We start from the raw sequence: 18,525 nt of genomic DNA, 5'->3' as shown, positions 1-18,525 counted from the left end.
GCTCACACTGCCTCAACACACCGTGTGCCGGGCGTCTTTCCATGGGATTTGTATATACATGCCCTCTCATGTAATCCTCAGCAACCTCGGGAAGTAAAATCATCTACTGTATGATTGTTCTATACATGGAGAAACCCAGGCACCGAGAGGTAAAAAACTGCAGGTAAGTGGCAAGATCTCGATTCAAAGTCCCCGTGCTGACTTCAGAGCAGGTCTCAACCGTTGGGCCATGCCTTTCTCAAGCAATACACACAAGTTGTTATCCAGGTCTATTTGTTGTCCCTTTTTAATCTATCTATACACACAAATACATACATATCTTTACATACAAAATGATTCAATGCTCTTTGTAAAAATTCAAACAATAGAGAGGTCACAGTGGAAGTCCGTGGCCTCCCTTCCCCCTCCTGGGGTTGACATTTGGAATCGGTGCTATCCAGTAGCACAGCCCCCAGCACAAGGCCATTGCTGCACAATGTGCTGCTAGACAGCCCCAGCCTGCGGTGCGTGGCTTTAGGCATTTTCACGGATCACTGAAGTGTGACACGCAGTGGAGGCACATATCTGCAGCTGTGGCATGATGATCTTGTGCACGTGTGCACACCTGTGTACCTGCTACCAAGGTCAAGTTAGAGGACAGGCGGCCCCACAGGCTGCCTTGTGACTCCTCCCCAGTGGTGCACCCCCGCGGGGAACGCTATTCAGACGTAGAGGGCTTTAGGTTTGCCTATGCTGGTGCCGCAGGAATCCCACAGCTTGTACTCCTGCGTCGGCTGCCTCCCTCAGATAACAACTGGGAGGTCCGTCCGCACTGCTGCGCTTAGCTGTAGCTCCTGCTTTCCATCAATGTGTGGATTCATCCATTCTACCACGGATGGATGTTTGGGCTGTTTCCAGTGTCTGGTTACTCTGAATGAAGCTGCATGAACATTCCTGTATAAGTCTCCTGGTGGACACTGGTGCTCGTTTCTATTGGCTATATTTTTAGGAAGGAAATGGCTGGATCATAGCATACACACAGGTTTAGTTTTTGTAGCTATTGTCAAACAATTTCCCGAAGTGGTTGTGCCCCTTTATATTCCTATCAGCAATGTATGAGAATTCCAACCCTTTTTGGTTTTATAGTTTTAATTGTAGATAGTACTCTTTATCCCTAAACAAAATGTACTCAAGTTTACATGCATGACAATTTTCTTCTGTCCTATGGATCTGGCTATATCAAAATTGGTAAGATATTTCAAGTCCTTTATCCATAATTCAAGAGGAGAATTAAATTATTTTAGAAAACAATGCAGAGAGCAGCCACACCCTTATAATTGTGTCCTATTTGCACAGGACAGTCTCAGGTCTACAGTCGATGGCTCTCAATTTCCCTTCGTGAATGAGTGGGCACTGGAAGTGTCTCCCTGGAGTGGGTTGACAACCCTGAGCCTAACTGTCCCTCCCTTCTCCCTGATTATCTTTTGTGCCTACAGAAAGGGATAAAAGCTGCAAGCTCCTGTGTTTAGCCTTCAGCAGAGTGGTCATCAGGGCCATCGAAGTAACCTTTTGCATCCCTGGGAAAACCTAGATTCTTTTCTTCTGGAAGCTGAGGGGTGAAATTTAAATTGTTAAATTTTACAATTGAAAATGTAGGCTGCCTGAGCACTTTCACCCAGCCTTCTCACGCAGTGGACTGTCTACACGTTTGCGACTACACTGCTCCAGCTCATGCTTATCTGCTATGTGAAATGACCCCAAATGTCTAAACTCCAAGACAAAGTGGACATTCGCATGTTCTTGAATCAGGACCTTCCTAGGCTGCTGCATCTCTGAAGACTTCCCACATAATAAAGGGCAAAAGGCCTTTCTCTGCCTACCACTTTTATAACAGCTGCTTGTCATGGTTCAATACTCCCACCAGCAGGAATCAAGTCGTGTTCAATGTAAATTCTTCAAAACTGTGGATTTTTTCCAATGAGGAATCTCTGGAGATCATTTTATGAACATCTCAAACAGTTTGAAATGCTTTTAAAATGCATGCATTTAATGGACATTTATTACCTTAATGGCTTTAAACCGTTCAATTTCATGATGCAAGTTATTGCAACAATTATTACAATTGCAGTTGTTGCAAAAGTCTCCACTGGCGAAGCAGTCGCAGTACCTGTGAAGGAAAGGACAGAGTGAGTGGCAGGCACAGACAGCACAGTCAGTAGTGAAAAGAAGAGCACACACGTATAAGGAAAGAGCAGGCAATGTGCTGCAGTCAGAACACTGAATGCTTTTACAGATGGCTCAGACTCCTTTTTATATGAGAACTAGATCAACTAGGATGATGCTCACCAGTGACTAACACAGAAGGGCGTAAAACTAGTTAAAACCATTCGTTTCATAATATAGGATTTTGCAAAGCAAAACAATTTCCTGGCAAATCCATTGCCATCCATCAATCCTCCCTGGCCCCTAATTGTCCTCCGCCATTTTCCCAGGAGCACGGTAAGTTTGGTGGGCAGAAACACCAAGTAACAAAGAGCTGTCTTCCCACCAACCACCCCAATCCATCCAACATGACTGAAGGTGTGTTCACTTCTTCACGAGACCTTGACTTTGAGTGAAAACTAATGGGACCCAGAGGTGGAACCTGGCCTAGGCCTTATCTCACTTTCATTCTGTGAGGGGGAAGTGAATGGCAGAGGAAATGAACGGATGAGGCGGCTGCAGTCACACCTCTTGGCTGTAATGCGAGGGTTGTTCGGGAATCCTGAGTCTAGTGAAGCCCTTGGAGCGCACACCACCGTGCCCTGTGACTCCTGGGGCCACACAGGTGGGTGGCAGTGCTGTGGACTGGCTCTGAGGGCTTCCTGGGAGAGCCGGCGGTGCTGGCAGCCGGTCCCCCTCCCACAGTCTTCTAAGACGCCTGCTCCTGCGCTGTAAGGCAGAGGTGTTCACAGGCATGCGCTTTACCCTTCCTGGGTTGGGCAGGGACGACGCTTTCCTTAATTCATGTGAAAATGTAGCATCAAGGCAAGGACTCCTACTGTGCTGCCTATGACCCGTGCCCCAGAGAGCCTGTGGGGCGTTTGTCAGCCACCCCATGGCTTCCCCCTCTGACCAGAGAAGACCCCTGTCGCTGTCTTCTGTGAGCATGGTTCATCGAAAAGAGCTTCCAACTCGTTTTCCACACAGGCTCTGCCTCCCTCTCCCCATGCGCCAGTCAGCTTTGCAAGCTGTAGAGTGGGAATCGTGGTGCTCAGCCTCCCAGTCCCAAAGCGCGGCTGAGGGAAACCCTGGGCGTGTCAAGCTTCCCACAGTGCTGCAGGAACATGGTGAGGGCTGTGCGGGGGACCAGAGGTCTGCAGAAACCTCTCTGGGGCAGAATTCCCAAACACAATTCTTTTCATAATTATTATTTTCATATTTTAAAATAATATTTTAATGTCAAGTCAACAGAGAGTAAAGAAGATCATCAGAGGCCAAAAAGACAAGAAATTGTGAACCCAGAGAGGGAGTTCTGCAGCAGCTGAGTGCTGCCCTGGGGCATCTGCCAGTCCCGAAGGACCCGGAGCTTGGTTTCCAATGTGCTGCTCGTGCAGGAGACAGGAGACAAAGTCTGGGCTGTCAAAGGTGAGCATGAGACCAGAGACCCCTCATCAAGTGTGGATCCCTGAAAGGCGAGCTCCCCAAGGAGTGAATTATTAGACACAACTCCACTCCACAACAGGGGAGAGGAGAGACACATCCCCCGCGGGGGGAAAGGGGAACTATAAAGGTCTCTCCCGAGCCTGCAAGCCATGCAGATGGAGAGAAGGGAAAGGGGACAGTGACAGAAGTTTGGACACCAGACAGCAGAGGGGTAAGAGAACTGGTGTGGCAGACTCAAGAATGCTGAACCCGAAGTCAGCAGGAAAGAGCTGGGAAGGAGCTGTGGAAGGCTCTGGAATGGGCAGCACCAGGTTCTTCCATGGGAGAGAAAAGCCAGGTGAGATAAGTAGAGAACCAGGGGGATTCTCTGCAGGAAGGCACGAGTCCCCAGACTCCTCCTCCTTCCTAAGCAGCTGGGACCCCCTGCCACAGTGGCAGAGACTACAAGTGACTCTCTTGGAGCAAAACCACTGGGTGTGGGATATGATAATGAACAAATCCAAGAAAAGTGAATGTTGAGACCCCTAGGTTTCTTCTACTCAGCTTCTAGCATTCTAGCAGGAGACTAGGAAAGCCTCTTATGAGGACCCTGACCAACCCAGGAGAAAATATCTAGAATCTGACATTGAGTTTTCCCAATAAAATAGCTGAGTGACCACCCTGTGGTGGAGCTACAGTGAGCAAGCCCTCAGCAGTGCACCTGCAGCCCCAGTCAGCCCACCCCTCACCTACAGCCCCCAGGGAGCCCACCCCTCACCTACAGCCCCCAGGGAGCCCACCCCTCACCTACAGCCCCCAGGGAGGCCACCCCTCACCTACAGCCCCCAGGCAGCCCATCCCTCAGCTACAGCCCCCAGGCAGCCCACCCCTCAGCTACAGCCCCCAGGCAGCCCACACCTCATTCTTTTTTTTTTTTTTTGAGACAGAGTTTCACTCTTGTTGCCTAGGCTGGAGTGCAATGGTACGATCTCGGCTCACTGCAAACTCCACCTCCCAGATTCAAGCGATTCTCCTGCCTCAGCCTCCCGAGTAGCTGGGATTACAGGCATGCACCACCACACCCAGCTAAATTTTTGTATCTGTTTAGTAGAGATGGGGTTTCACCATGTTGGCCAGGCAGGTCTTGAACTCCTGACCTCGTGATCCACCCACCTCAGCCTCCCAAAGTGCTGGGATTACAGGCATGAGCCACCACGCCCGGCCCACACCTCATTCTTAAGTGTGAACCAAGTGATGCCCAGGGATCCGCAGACACATTAGGAAATCTTCCAGGGTATGAAAGACAGAGGCCCAGAGAAACGGACCATGCATGGAAAAGAAAACTAGGAGAAAGGTGGTATCAACGGCCTTAGAGAGACTAAGAAAAATTATTGATCTATGAAACAGGAAAACGATTCTTATAAAAAATCTCAGGATACGAAAAAAGATGTTTTAGGAAGCAAAAAAGTAATCACAGTGATGAAAGACCTAGAAAGTATGAAAACTAGAACTAATCAGAGGAGAAAGCAACAGTGGGCCAGACTAGAAAATCCAACATTTATGCAGTAAGAGTTCCAGAAATACTGAATATTAAGAATGAAGGGGATACAATAATTCCAGAACATTTCCCAGAACTCAAGGCCATGAGTTTCTGAAGGGAAAGGACCCACCTTGGGCTCTGCACAGTAGCTAGAAAAGAGACTGGAACCAAGACAGCATGAGCACATTCTGCAGCACCGGGAATAAGAGATGATCCTCTATGTTTCTAGAAAGAATAAAACAGTTTTCATACAGAGGATCAAGAAAAACATGATGTCAAAATTCCACCAGCAACATTGGAAGCTAGAAGAAATGCAGCAAGGCCTTCAAACATCCAAAGAAAAACTATTTCCAACCTCAAGTTCTACTCCCAATCTGAATTATCATCTAACCATGAGGATAGACTAAGATATTTTTCAACACATAAGGTCTGAAAAAATTACATCCCATATACTCTTCCTCATGGAAGCTACTAGAGAAGGCACTGTGCCAAAATGAGGCTGTGAATCTCACGAGGAAGATGCGGGCTCCAGGAGTCAGGAGCCCAAACATGAGAAAGAAGCTGGTGAACCCCTCAGCATGATGGCAGAGTGGAGTCCAAGACAGGAGCTGCACACCGGCCTGGAAACGAGCCCCAGCCAGGCAGCTCGGGAAAAGCCTTCACGACAGGACAGACAGTGCCCCCATGTCTGGGCATGTTGAGAAGACCGTTACACAACCAGAGGAGAGGTGAGGGTTACGTTAGTGTTGTGTGCATAGAAGACTAAGTACTGGGTATGAACAGGAAGGGAAAGGTAAAGAAGTTCAGGAAATGATAATTCATACAGGCTCAGCAGGGACCAGAGTTTTCATCGTCATAAAATGTAAAGACTCAATGCTAATCTAACCAAGTCTATCTCACGTCTGGGTGTGGGAAATGTGTGTGTTGGGAGGGGTTGGTATGTGAGTGGGAGAGGAAATAAAGCTAAATCCACATTTCCCATGGTACAAAAACAATAGATCACACCAAACTGAAAAGCCGAGGAGTAATTCAGACCTGTTATTTATACCTATGGAAGCAAATATTAAAAGATTCAGTTAAAAGAGTTGAAAGTTCCTGGAGGGCAGAAGATAAGGAACAATAGTCAGGGTACTACTATTTTTTGTCACAAGCCTGGTCCAATTATCTGGCTCTCTAAACTATATGTGTGTGTGTGTGATTTGGATAAAAATAATAAACTGAGATTAAGAAAGAATACAAGATAAAGAGATTAGTCTAGATGCAGCACAGAAAGACAGACCGCAAATAGACAAGAGAAGTTAAGAGAAACCATCAAGAGTTAGAGGGGCTAATGTGTCTGTCTGATGAGCATTACAGAAGGAGAGAGGAGAGAAAATGGGGGAGAGGCATCTTTGGAGTGAGGATATCCATGAGTTTTCCAGAACTGACGATAGCTGTGGATGCTTAGATTTAGGAAACCTAATGAACTCTAAGAAAGACAAACAAAAAGAAAAACCAAAGGCAAAAAGAAAATCTCAAATGCACCAGAGAACAAAGATACGTTACCTAGACTCACAGCTGACTTCTTGTTAGATGTAATGGGAAACCGCAGACTATTTTCAAAGCATTGGCAGAAAAAAACCTGACAACCTAGAATTGTATACCCAGTAAAAGTGTGTTTACTCACCAAGGTCCAGGCTAGGCGCATTTCTTTTTTTCACTGTATACTCTTTTGCTGAGTGATTTTATCAACTCTTGCTTTTGAAGATTTTAATCTTTTGAAGATTTTAAAATCTGTTTTCACCAAACCTGTTCTCTGTCTCATACTCCAGACCCTAAAATCCTTATTGTCTCCTTTCCCAAATGAAAGGGTGGGCTGTCCACATGTGCTCTTATCATTCCTCATCTCCCATTCATCCTTTAACCTATTGCATTCAGATTTCTTCCTCCTGCCCACAGACTCTCAAAGGCAATCAACCAGCTCCTTATTGGAAAACCCAGGGCTCTCTTCACCCTTCTTGAGAGCTTTGGACCCTACTGTGTTCCAGAACCACATCCCAGCTTCCAGTCAGAAATCTCTACCTTCGATTCAGCATGTCCAGCCCTCCACCCACGGTCTTCACCTGCACCCCTTGCACTGTTCCAGCTGCTCTCTCCTCCTGTGCCTGCTCTCCATCCATGGTGTTACCATCTGCCCAGTAACACAGCCCCTGTGTCAGTTCTGACAATTACCTTGCTCTCTTTCCCCATATCCAAGGGTTGCCAAATCTACTGATTCTGGCTCAGAAATATCTTTTATTAATTTTATTTTTGATAAATATAAATCATATTTATTGTGGAATTTTAAAAAATACAAATAAGTAAAAAGAAACAAATTACATCCAATCTGAATCTCATTCCCTAGAGATGATCATTTGGTGAACATATTTCAGACTTTTTCTGTAAAACTATACATACTGAAATAAGTATATGTTGTTTGGTTACAGATTATATGTAAACAAAAATAAGATATTATACAAACTGTTTCAGTGTGCTTTTATTACTTATCAATATAAGTAAGATAGATAACATCTTGCTTTTATTACTCATCAGTATGTTATGAATGTTTCCCACGTAAATAGATTTATATACCATTTTAATTGCTGTACATACCCCATAATATAGCAGCACCTTGATTTATATAAAAATTCACTTTACACTGAACATGTAGATGTTTTATATATCGTGGAAATATAAACAATACTGTAGCAGTGGTGTTGGTCTTCTTTCTTTTCCTGGAACCATCCACCCTCCCTCTCTTGCCGCAGGGCCTTTGCACCTGTGGTTTCCTCTGCCTACAACACTCTTAGCATCCACTTTCAATCCACCTCCACCCAGTGAATTCCCCCTAATCCAAACACACCTCCTCAGGGAAGCCTTCCCTGACTGCCATGCTTGCTCAACACATCCCACCCCCTCAGCCCATTACTGCTCCTTTGCCACATATTCCACGGTTCCACTCTGACCTTTAATTACGTGATGATTCATACGAGAATAATCACTTTAGACTGTGAGTGCTGGGAGGGAAGGGACCATAACTCTCTTGCTCACTGCCGTCTTTCCTGTTCCTGAGATCATGGGCATTCAAAAATATTTATGGAATGAATGAATAAATGAGTGAAAAAAATGATACAATGCATATGTTGGAAATGTCTCGAATCTGTGTTTTTTTCCTTCATTGTTACCACCCCTGCCTGGGTTCAGGTCTGTGCTCCTACAACAGCCTCCTAATTAACCTCGCTTTCAACTTCTTCCACTTTGCCATTAGCACTAATTTTCCAAAACATAAATCAGACAAAAGTAAGCAGAGAAAAAGCAGTAATCAGAAAACACAAAATAAGATGGTATTGTACATTCCTAGCGGGGGTGTAAAATGGTATGGCCACTATGGAAAGATACTGTGGTTCCTCAGAAAGTTACTGTATGATCCAGCAATTCCACTTCCGGGTATGTACGCAAAAGAAGTGAAAGCAGGGACTCGACCAGATACTTGCTACATCAATGTCCATTGCAGCATTAGGGTAAACAAAACGTGGTTCATCCGTACAATGGAATATTATGCAGTCGCAAGAAGAGAGGACATTGTGACACATGCTACAACATGGACGGCACTTTAGAAACGCTGTGTTAAGTGAACTAAGCCAGATACAAAGGGACAGAAATTGTATGAGTCCATTTATGTGACGGACTTAGAACAGTCAAAAGAAAGAAAGTAAAATGAGGGTTACCAGAGACTGGGGAAAGGGGATGATGGAGAGTCTGATGGGTACAGAATCTCTGTTTGGGATGATGAAAAAGTTCTGGAAAAATTCAGTGATGGTGGTTGCGTGACACTGTGAATATATCTCATGCCACTGAATTGTATACTTTAAAGGTTTAAAACAGTAAATTTTATGTTATGCATATTTTGCCACAATCTTAAAAGACAAGGCACAGAGCAGAATGTATGGAATGCTGCCATCTGAATGGGGAAAAGGAACCTAAATAAAAGTTAAAATTTCAAAAAACAATAAGTTGCTACAAATAAGTCCCTATGTGTCAATAATCAGACAAAGAATGCAAATAGATTAAAGAAACCTACTGAACATGGGTTATTAGATTTGCTTTTCAAAAGATTCAGCTATATTTAGCTTACAGAAGACACACCGAAAACAAAACTGCCACACAGAAAGTGCAAAACTAAAGGAACATTCTAAAGCCTAACTCACTAGTACTGCACTGGAAAAGAAAACACGGTGCAGCAACATTACCGTCAGACAGGAAAGAACTGAAGGCAAAATGCGCCAAGATACAGAGGCATAGTCATTAACAACTGATGGAATAATTCACCAAGAAGATGTAACAATCATGAATTTGTATGACCTTCATGCTATAGATTTGAAATATATAAACCAAAATAGAATTATAAGGAAAAAGGAGACAAATTCATAATCTTAAGTGAGGGATCTCAACATATCTTTATCAAAAACATAAAAATCACACAAAATTGAATAAGCAGTTAGCAGATTTAAACAACAAAATAAACCAATGAATGGATAGATAACTGCCCCCAACAAATAGAGAATATACATGTTTTTCAAATTAATATAGAATATTTTCAAAATTGATTGCATTAGGTCATAAAGGAAGTGTTCATTAATTTCAAAGAATTGATACGCAGACTACATTGTCTACAGAGTAATTAAATGAAAAAATTAGCAATTAAAATATCATTTAAAAATATATACACATACATACACATACACGTATATATAATACAAATGTGGACACAATGAAATGTACATCTAAATAACTCATGAGGTAAAGAGAACATTACAATAAAAATGAAAAGCTATTTCAAATGGATGATAGTGAAAGTACTGCCTATCAACTCTTGTAAGATGCATTAAAGTAGTCCATAGGGGTAATTTATAGCTTTAAATGAATTTCCTAAAAAAAAAAAAAAAAAAAGATTTTAAAGGTTGAAAATAATAAGGTAAGCAGTTAACACAAAAAGCTAGTAAAACAAGAGAAGGAAATAGTAAAGACAGCAGTAAAGAGCAGAAATTAATGTACTTCATGAACCACAACCAAGAAAATCAATAAAACCAAAAGGTGGTGCTCTGAGAAGGCTGACAAAATAGACAACCTCTCCTGGAACTGATCGAGAAAGTCTAGAAAAGGTCAAAGACCATAATTATAGATACAGAGTTCAACTTTAAATATAGAATATATGAACAGGAATATATGAATAAATTTGAAAGTTTTGAGAATTCAATACTTTTTAAGAAAAACATAAAATATCAAAACTGACTCAAGAAGAAACAAAAAAGAAAATATTAACTACAAAAGAAAGTGAATGAGTAACCTATCACCTTCACCACTCCAACTCTGATAGACACCAAACCCAGAAAGTTTTTCAGACAAGTTTTTTCAAATGTTCAATGAATAAATAAATCCTACCTTACCCAAACTTTTTTAGAGGCTAGAGAAAAAGAAGCCAGTGGGGTTGGGATGGGGAAGCCTAACTAATGCATTTTATTACGCAATACAATATTGATACCAAAATGAAAGAATGTATGAGAAAGAAACATTACAGGTGTATCTCACTTGTGAACAAAGATTCAAAAATCCTAAAGAGCTAAATCTTGCTGTGCATACAAAAGATAATATTAGTATCTTCTGATACTAATATTGATATTATTGATATAGATAACATAATGATCAAATTGGGCTTAATCCCTGGAATGCAAAGGCAGATTAACATTGGAAAGTTTGTTGTCATAGATATATTATGAGATTAAAAGAGGAAAACAATCTGATCATTTCAACAAATACATAAAAAGGCACTCAATAAAATTCACCAGTCCTTTATTATAATTCTGATAATTATAATAATAGCAAATTCCTTAGGAAACTAGGAATAGAAGGAAGCATCCTTAACCTTAGAAGGGCACGTAACAGAGAAGGCAGTCAGTCCTGCAACAGCCACTTCCCCTTATCCGACAGTGGCAGCAACTGTAGTGGAGCATGTGGTTGGCTCACCTCAAGAGTGCATTTCCCAGCTTCCTATATAGTTGGCCTGACCACATGACTAGGCTCTGGCCAAAGGGCTATCAGTGGAAGTGATTTTGGCAATTGCTGGTCTTGCCATGAAAGGTTAAGGAATGTGCACTCGCGTTCCTGTTTTCTCTTCCCCAGTGTCTGGAAGATGAATGTAAGGGTAGGGGCTGGTGCAGCCTTCTTAGACCACAAAATACAAGCCCTCCATTGAAGATGTCAGGGCAACTAAGATAGAAATCTGAGACAATAATATTGATTAGCCACCACATTAGTCCTGAAATGGTTGTAGTTTTGAGTCTTGGTTATAGCATCTGAGTATGTATTCTACCTAATAATGGCATCTCTCAAAAACCTACGGCAACTGTCTTATTTAGGGCAAGGCAAGGCAATTTTAGAAGTATTTAGAATTTAGGAGCAATTCAACAGTGCCCCAAACCAGAACTTCCATTCATCACTATGAGGTTCTAGACAGTATAATAAGGCAAGGAAAAAGGAAAAGAGTACAAAGATGGGGAAGGTATCACGGTCCAATATCTGTGACAAGATTATTGTTTAAATAGAAAGTTGAAGGAAATCCACAGACAAATCATTACAAATAAGCAGCAAGATTCACGCCTGGAGTGGGATTGAGAACCCCAGATCAGACCCATATGTAATCAAACCCTGAGAGCTGATGGGGCTGCACTGCAGATATTGTGGACTGTGTCCGTGTTTTGCCATATATGGTGCTAGACAATTAATTGTCCATATGGAAAAAAATAAAATTGAATCCTTACCTAATGCCATTCATGAAAATCAATTCCAAGTGTTTTAAAGCTCAATGACAAAAGCAGAAATGTAAAACTTTTAGTAGAAATTCTAACATTTATCCCACCTTGATCTAGATTACAGTGAGCATCATTCCATTAAAGGCGCTGTCCTGGAGGTGCAGATTGCCTCAGTGCGGGCACACTGGCAACACTGCAACACTTTTTGGGTCATCCTGCCCTGTGGCTTGCTGAGAGGGTAACGATAATGTTCAAGGAAATACTCATGATACCCTCTGTCAAATTCACTTCCCACAGGCATATTGAATCCTGAAATTTTAGAGTCTTGTGGTTGAAAATACCTAAAATACAGTTTTTTTTTTTTTTGAAATGGGTTCTCACTATGTTGCCCAGGCTGGTCTCGAACTCCTCGGTTCAAATAATCCTCCTGCTTCAGCTTCCCAAAGTGCTGGGACTACAGGTGTAAGCTACCATGCCCAGCTCAATGACATATATTCTAAACTCATTCTTAATTCACTGTCCATCCTGACATATTGCTTACTATAAAACACTTAATAACATTGAATTAAATATTTAAAACCTTTTAGATGGCTATTTGAACTGGTAAAAAATTAAGGAAACCCAAGAAAGGGCAAAATTCAGAGGGCCAAAACTGAAGCCCAAAGTGACCTCTGAAGCCTCTGCTGATCCTAGCAACCAAAGGCGCTAGTTAACTGCTGCGTGGAGGAGAAAGGGGGAACTACGACAACCCTAACAATGTCAAACGCTTACAAGGACAAGTGCAATCTGCTGGGCTGTGCTCTAGGTGCTTTACGTATATTAACCCCAGTCAAAAGCACACTCGAGGTAGAAGGTCTGCTGTAGGATCTACACATGGACCAGAACTGCAGAGGGCTCCACCCTGGGAACAAATGCCCTGAAAACAAACAGCAAGGAAATGTGTGTGTGATCCTGGCTGGTGGGAGGGGAGGAGGCTCACTTCAAGTTGAAATCTGAATTCATACTGTGCAGCCTAATAAAAAAAAATTAGCCAAAAATTGTAAGTCGTCGAAGTTGGAAGTGCCACCAAGCTCCAAGTGGAAGCAAACAAACCTTCTCTGAAGAGCACATTCTCAAAACAAGCCTTGAAGAACTCCCACAGGGAAAGGCCCAGTGATTATAATTCACAGTTTAAAAAAATCACAAAATATGTGAGGTCCCAACCGTAAAGGGAAAAATTCAAGAGATGAAACAAACACAGAATGAGACAGAGACTTTACTTTAGTTAGGAGCTACAGAGAAGATATTTAATATTTTTAAATATAAAATAAGACATCAAAAGTGTGAGTAAGCAACAAGAGACTATCAAAAAAATGACCATCCAGATTTGACCTTCTGCTCCATCAGAATTCTGATGGCAATAATTAATCTAGTTAATCAGAGACAAAAGGCCACATGAAGAAACAGTATCACAGACTGTACAATCTATGCCTGAAATCTTAGGGTTTGGGCTGGGTGCAGTGGCTTACACCTGTAATACCAGCACTTTGGGATGCCGAGGGGGGAGGATTCCTTGAGCTCAGGAATTTGAGATCAGCCTGGGCAACATAATGAGACCCTATTTCTAAAATAAAAAAATTTTAAAAAGCTGGCCTGTGATCTCAGGAGGTTGAGGCAGGAGGATTGCGGGAGCCCAGGAGGTCAAGGCTGCATTGAGCTATGATCATACCACCTCTCCATATCAATTCATCCAGCCTGGGTGACAGAGTGAGATCCTGTCTCAAAAATAATGAAACTGAGTCTGGATTTTCTTAAAGTCAATCAATATATGAAGGGCTAATTAAAGCTGTCCTAAAAGGCCAAGTGCATTGGCTCACGTCTGTAATTCCAGCACTTTAGGAAGGTGGGCGGATGACTTGAGGCCAGGGGTTCAAGATCAGCCTGGCCAACATGGTGAAAACCCATCTCTACTAAAAATACAAAATTAGCTGGGCATGATGGTGCATGCCTGTAATTCCAGCTACTCGGGGGGCTGAGGCATGAGAATTGCTTGAACCTGGAAGGCAAACGCTGCAGTGAGCCAAGATCACACCACTGCAGTCCAGCCTGGGCGACAGAGCCAGACTTTGTGTCAAAAACAAAAACAAAACAAAAAACAAAAAAAAGTCCTAAAAAATATCTACACTCATGGTATAAAACCAATTCTTGCTTTTCTGAGAGGAAGAAAACTCTCTCCATTCTAGTGGACCGTGCTCCTTCTCACTCTATGAAATAATTGTCCAAAAACGTATAATCTAACACTTACAGGCAAACCTCATTTTACTGTACTTTGTTCTATTGGGCTTCACAGGTAATGCTTTTTTTATAAAACAAATTGAAGGTTTGTGTCAACTCTGCATCAAGCAAGTCTATTGGTGCCATTTTTCCAAGAGCATGCGCTCACTTCATGTTTCTTTATCACATTCCTGTAATTCTTGTAATGTTTCAAACCTTTTCATTATTGTTATGTCTGTTATAGTGATCTGCAATCTGTGTTCTTTGATGTCACTAATGTCATTGTTTTGGAGTACCGCGAGCCACATCCATATAAGAGCACGAACTTAACCGATGAATGCTGAGTGTGTTCTCACTGCTCCACCAACTGGCGGTTCCCTGTATCTCTCCCTCTTCTCAGGCCTCCCTATTCCCTGACACACAACAGTATTGAAATTACTCTAATTAACAACTCTACAATGACCTCTAAGTGTTCAAGAGAAAAGAAGAGTCCCATGTCTCTCACTTTAAATCAAAAGATTAAGCTTAGTGAGGAAGGCATGTTGAAAGCCAAGATAGGCTGTGAATCAAAGGAAAAGCTTTTGGAGGAAATTAAAAGTGTTACTCCAGTGAACACACAAATTATAAGAAAGCAAAACATTGCTGACATGAAGAAAGCCTGAGAGGTCTGGAGAGAAGATGAAACTGGCCAAAGCCTAATCCAGAGCAAGGCACTAAAGCTTGTCAATTCTATTAAGGCTGAGAGAGGTGAGGAAGCTGCACATCAAAAGTTGGAAGCTAGCAGAGGCTGGTTCATGAGGTTTAAGGAAAGACGCCACCTCCATAACAGAAAAGTACGAGGAGAAGCAGCAAGTGCTGATGGAGAAGCTGCAGCAAGTTCTCCAGAAGATCCAGCTGAGATCATTGATAAAGGTGGCTACACTGAACAACAGGTTTTCAGTGTAGATGAAGCAGCCTTCTATTAGAAGAAGATGCCACCTAGAACTTTTGCAGCTGGAGAAGAGAAGTCAATGTCTGGCTTCAATGCTTCAAAGGACAGGCTGGCCCTCTTACTGGGATATGATGTAGTTGGTGACCTTAAGTTGAAGCTAATGCTCATTTCCCATTCTGAAAATCCTAGGGCTCTTAAGAATGTTGCTAAAACTACTCTGCCTTGTGCTTTACAAATGGAACAACAAAGCCTGAATGACAGCACATCTGTTTACAGCATGATTTACTGAATATTTTCAGCCCACCGTGGAGACCTACTACTCAGAAAAAGATTCCTTTCAAAATATTACTGCTCATTGACCGGGTACCTGGCCCCCCAAGAACTCTGATGGAGCTGTGCAAGGAGATTAATTTTGTTCTCATGCCTTCAAACACAATATCCATCCTGTAGCCCATGGATCAAGGCGTCATTTTGACTTTCAAGTCTTATTATTTAAGAAATACATTTCGGCTGGGCGCGGTGGCTCAAGCCTGTAATCCCAGCACTTTGGGAGGCCGAGATGGGTGGATCACGAGGTCAGGAGATCGAGACCATCCTGGCTAACCCAGTGAAACCCCGTCTCTACTAAAAAAATACAAAAAACTAGCCGGGCGAGGTGGCGGGCGCCTGTAGTCCCAGCTACTCGGGAGGCTGAGGCAGGAGAATGGCGTAAACTGGGGAGGTGGAGCTTGCAGTGAGCTGAGATCCGGCCACTGCACTCCAGCCTGGGTGACAGAGCAAGACTCCGTCTCAAAAAAAAAAAAAAAAAAAAGAAATACATTTCATAAATCTATAGCTGCTATTGATAGTGATTCCTCTGATGGATCTGGGCAAAGTGAATTGAAAACCTTCTGGAAATTATTCCATTCTATGTGCCATTAAAAATATTCATGATTCATGGGAGGAAATAAAAATATCAACATTGAAAGGAGGCTAGAAGTTGATTCCAACCCTCGTGGATGACTTTGTGGGGTTCAAGACTTCAGTGGAGGAAGTCACTGCAGATGTAGAAATAGCAAGATAATTAGAATTAGAAATGGAACCTGAAGATGTGAATGAATTGTTTCATTACCAGGATAAAACTTCAATGAATGAGGAGTTGCCTCTTACAGATGAGCAAAGAAAGTGGTTTCTCAAGGTGAAGATGCTGTGAACGCTGCTGAAATGACAATACAGGATCTAGAATATTCCATAAACTGAGTAGATAAAGCAGTGCAGGGCTTGAGAGGATTAACTCCAATTTTGAAAGTTTTACTGTGGGTAAAATGCTATCAAACAGCATCACGTACTACAGAGAAATCTTTCCTGAAAGGAAGAGTCAGTTGATATGCCAAACCGCATTGTCTTATTTTCAGGAACTGCCACTGCAACCCCAGCCTTCAGCCCCCCACCACCCACATCAGTCAATAGCCATGACATTAAGGCAAGACCCTCCATCAGCTAGAAGCTGACAACTCGCTGAAGACTCAGATGATTGTTAGCATTTTCTAGAAATAGTGTTTTTAAATTAGGGTATGTACTGTTTAGATAGAATGCTATTGCACACTGATTCAACTACAGCATGTTTATAGTTATATGAACATAATTTCTACATGCATTAGGGAACCAAAAACCTTGTGTGACTTGCTTTATTGTGATTTGCTCTGTTGTGGTTGTGGAGCTGAAGCTGCAGTACCTCCAACGCATGCCTGTATGTTGCTGCCTACACCAAAAAAGGCCTGTTATAAACGTTTTAATATTTTATATTTTACATTAAAGTATTAAGTTTTATATTTTACAGTTGCTTTAAAAAACTACATAGCAAATCAATGTTTAACATATACAAAAATGGTTAAGAAACACATTTGTAACAGTACTGGAAAGGTAGATGTTAATTACTTTAAAAATCTGGCCAGGCATGGTGGCTTATGACTGTAATCCCAGCACTTTGGGATGCCATGGCGGGTGGATCACCTGAAGTCAGGAGTTCGAGACCAGCCTGGCCAACATGGTGAAACCTCGCCTCTACTAAAAATACAAAACTTAGCTGGGCGTGGTGGCAGTTGTCTGTAATCTCAGCTACTCCGGAGGCTGAGGCAGTAGAATTGCTGGAACCCGGGAGGCGGAGGTTGTAGTGAGCCGAGATTGCGCCACTGCACTCCAGCCTGGGCCAACAACAGCAAGACTTCATCTCAAGAAAAAAAAAAAAATTTAAAATCCATCAATACGTTTCCAATAAAATAATCAGAAAACATTTAACTACCTCTTCAGTTTACATCAATACCATTTTAATCATGCAGATTAATTATTCGTTTAAAAATAATTCCCAATTTTTTATGGCTAATGAAACAACGACAAAAAGTTGGGATTCATTGTTTCAAGTTTCAGGGGTAAGGCACTAAGAGAGGGACTAAAAAGGGTAGTTCCAGCTCTACTTGGAGGAGGAAGATGAACGAGTAAAACCCTTGTCTACCACAGCAAGAGGCAGGAGACAATCTTTACAGGTGTGGAGGTTCCCCCAGGAAACCTGAAAGCAGAAGTTGCTAACAGTGGAAGCTTCTTGGAGGGAGACAGACTATGGGGAGAAGTGGAGCAGGATATTATCACTTTCCACTGGAGCCTTGCCTGTAGTAATCGATTTTTACCCATGCCATCACTAAAAACAAATACAAAAAATTAGCTGGGCATAAGGGCACATGCCTGTAGTTCCAGCTACTTTGAAGGCTGAGCTGGGAGGATCACCTGAGCCCAGGGGGTTGAGGCTGCAGTAAGCCACGATTGCACCTCTGCACACCAGCCTGGGTGACACAGTGAGACCCTGTCTGAAAAAAATGTTATAAAATAAAATAAGTACTGTCATGTGTTTTTCTCTCTATTGATGGCCAATTATAATAACAATCCCTCGTAGCCTGTATGCAGCAGAGACTCCCATGAGAGTGGGACTAACTCGCACTAAGAAAATTACATTCCATTGCCTTGTGCTCGTGACTTAGTTGTGGGGAGTAAAAAGGTAAAGGAAATGGAAAGTTATTGATGGCGATGATGCCACAAGTGCGAGTGAAGCAAGCAACGGAGGATCCCCTGCTTCTGTTCCTTCACCTGAGCCAAGTGTCTCCACACGAGGACAGGTGGCATGTATGGAGAGACACCAGCACAAGATCAGGGGTCTGCCACCAAGGGACCTCACTGCTTGGGTGAATTTACCTATTCCTTAGCTTTTCCAAAAGCAGAACACACACTTTATTAGTATTTCCAGAGATGACTGGTTTCTCAGTGATGGATTGATTCCAACCAAATCACAATGCATTATCAGAATGTCATGCATCAATTTATGATGGAAATAACATCCTTTT

The 18,525-nt window shown here is 42.4% G+C and overlaps 2 protein-coding genes across 5 annotated transcripts in view; one reads left to right on the top strand and one right to left on the bottom strand.

Annotated features, from left to right (window-relative positions):
• The window catches only part of IGHMBP2 (immunoglobulin mu DNA binding protein 2), a 556,281-nt gene that overhangs the window by 334,041 nt on the left and 203,715 nt on the right, over positions 1-18,525 (top strand). The gene's annotated exons all lie outside the window — the stretch shown is intronic.
• Positions 1-18,525, bottom strand: part of TESMIN (testis expressed metallothionein like protein) — a 55,114-nt gene that overhangs the window by 13,970 nt on the left and 22,619 nt on the right. For all 4 annotated transcript variants that reach the window (XM_050758190.1, XM_050758187.1, XM_050758189.1 and 1 more), the window contains one exon: positions 2,044-2,146. In XM_050758190.1, coding sequence (XP_050614147.1) covers positions 2,044-2,146 — 103 coding nt within the window. The remainder of the gene's footprint in view (positions 1-2,043; positions 2,147-18,525) is intronic.

The sequence above is a fragment of the Macaca thibetana genome, chromosome 14 (assembly GCF_024542745.1).
Source record: "Macaca thibetana thibetana isolate TM-01 chromosome 14, ASM2454274v1, whole genome shotgun sequence".
Lineage (NCBI taxonomy): Eukaryota > Metazoa > Chordata > Mammalia > Primates > Cercopithecidae > Macaca > Macaca thibetana.
The sequence above is the reverse complement of the archived record's forward strand: the minus strand, read 5'-3'. Positions and strand labels throughout refer to the sequence as shown.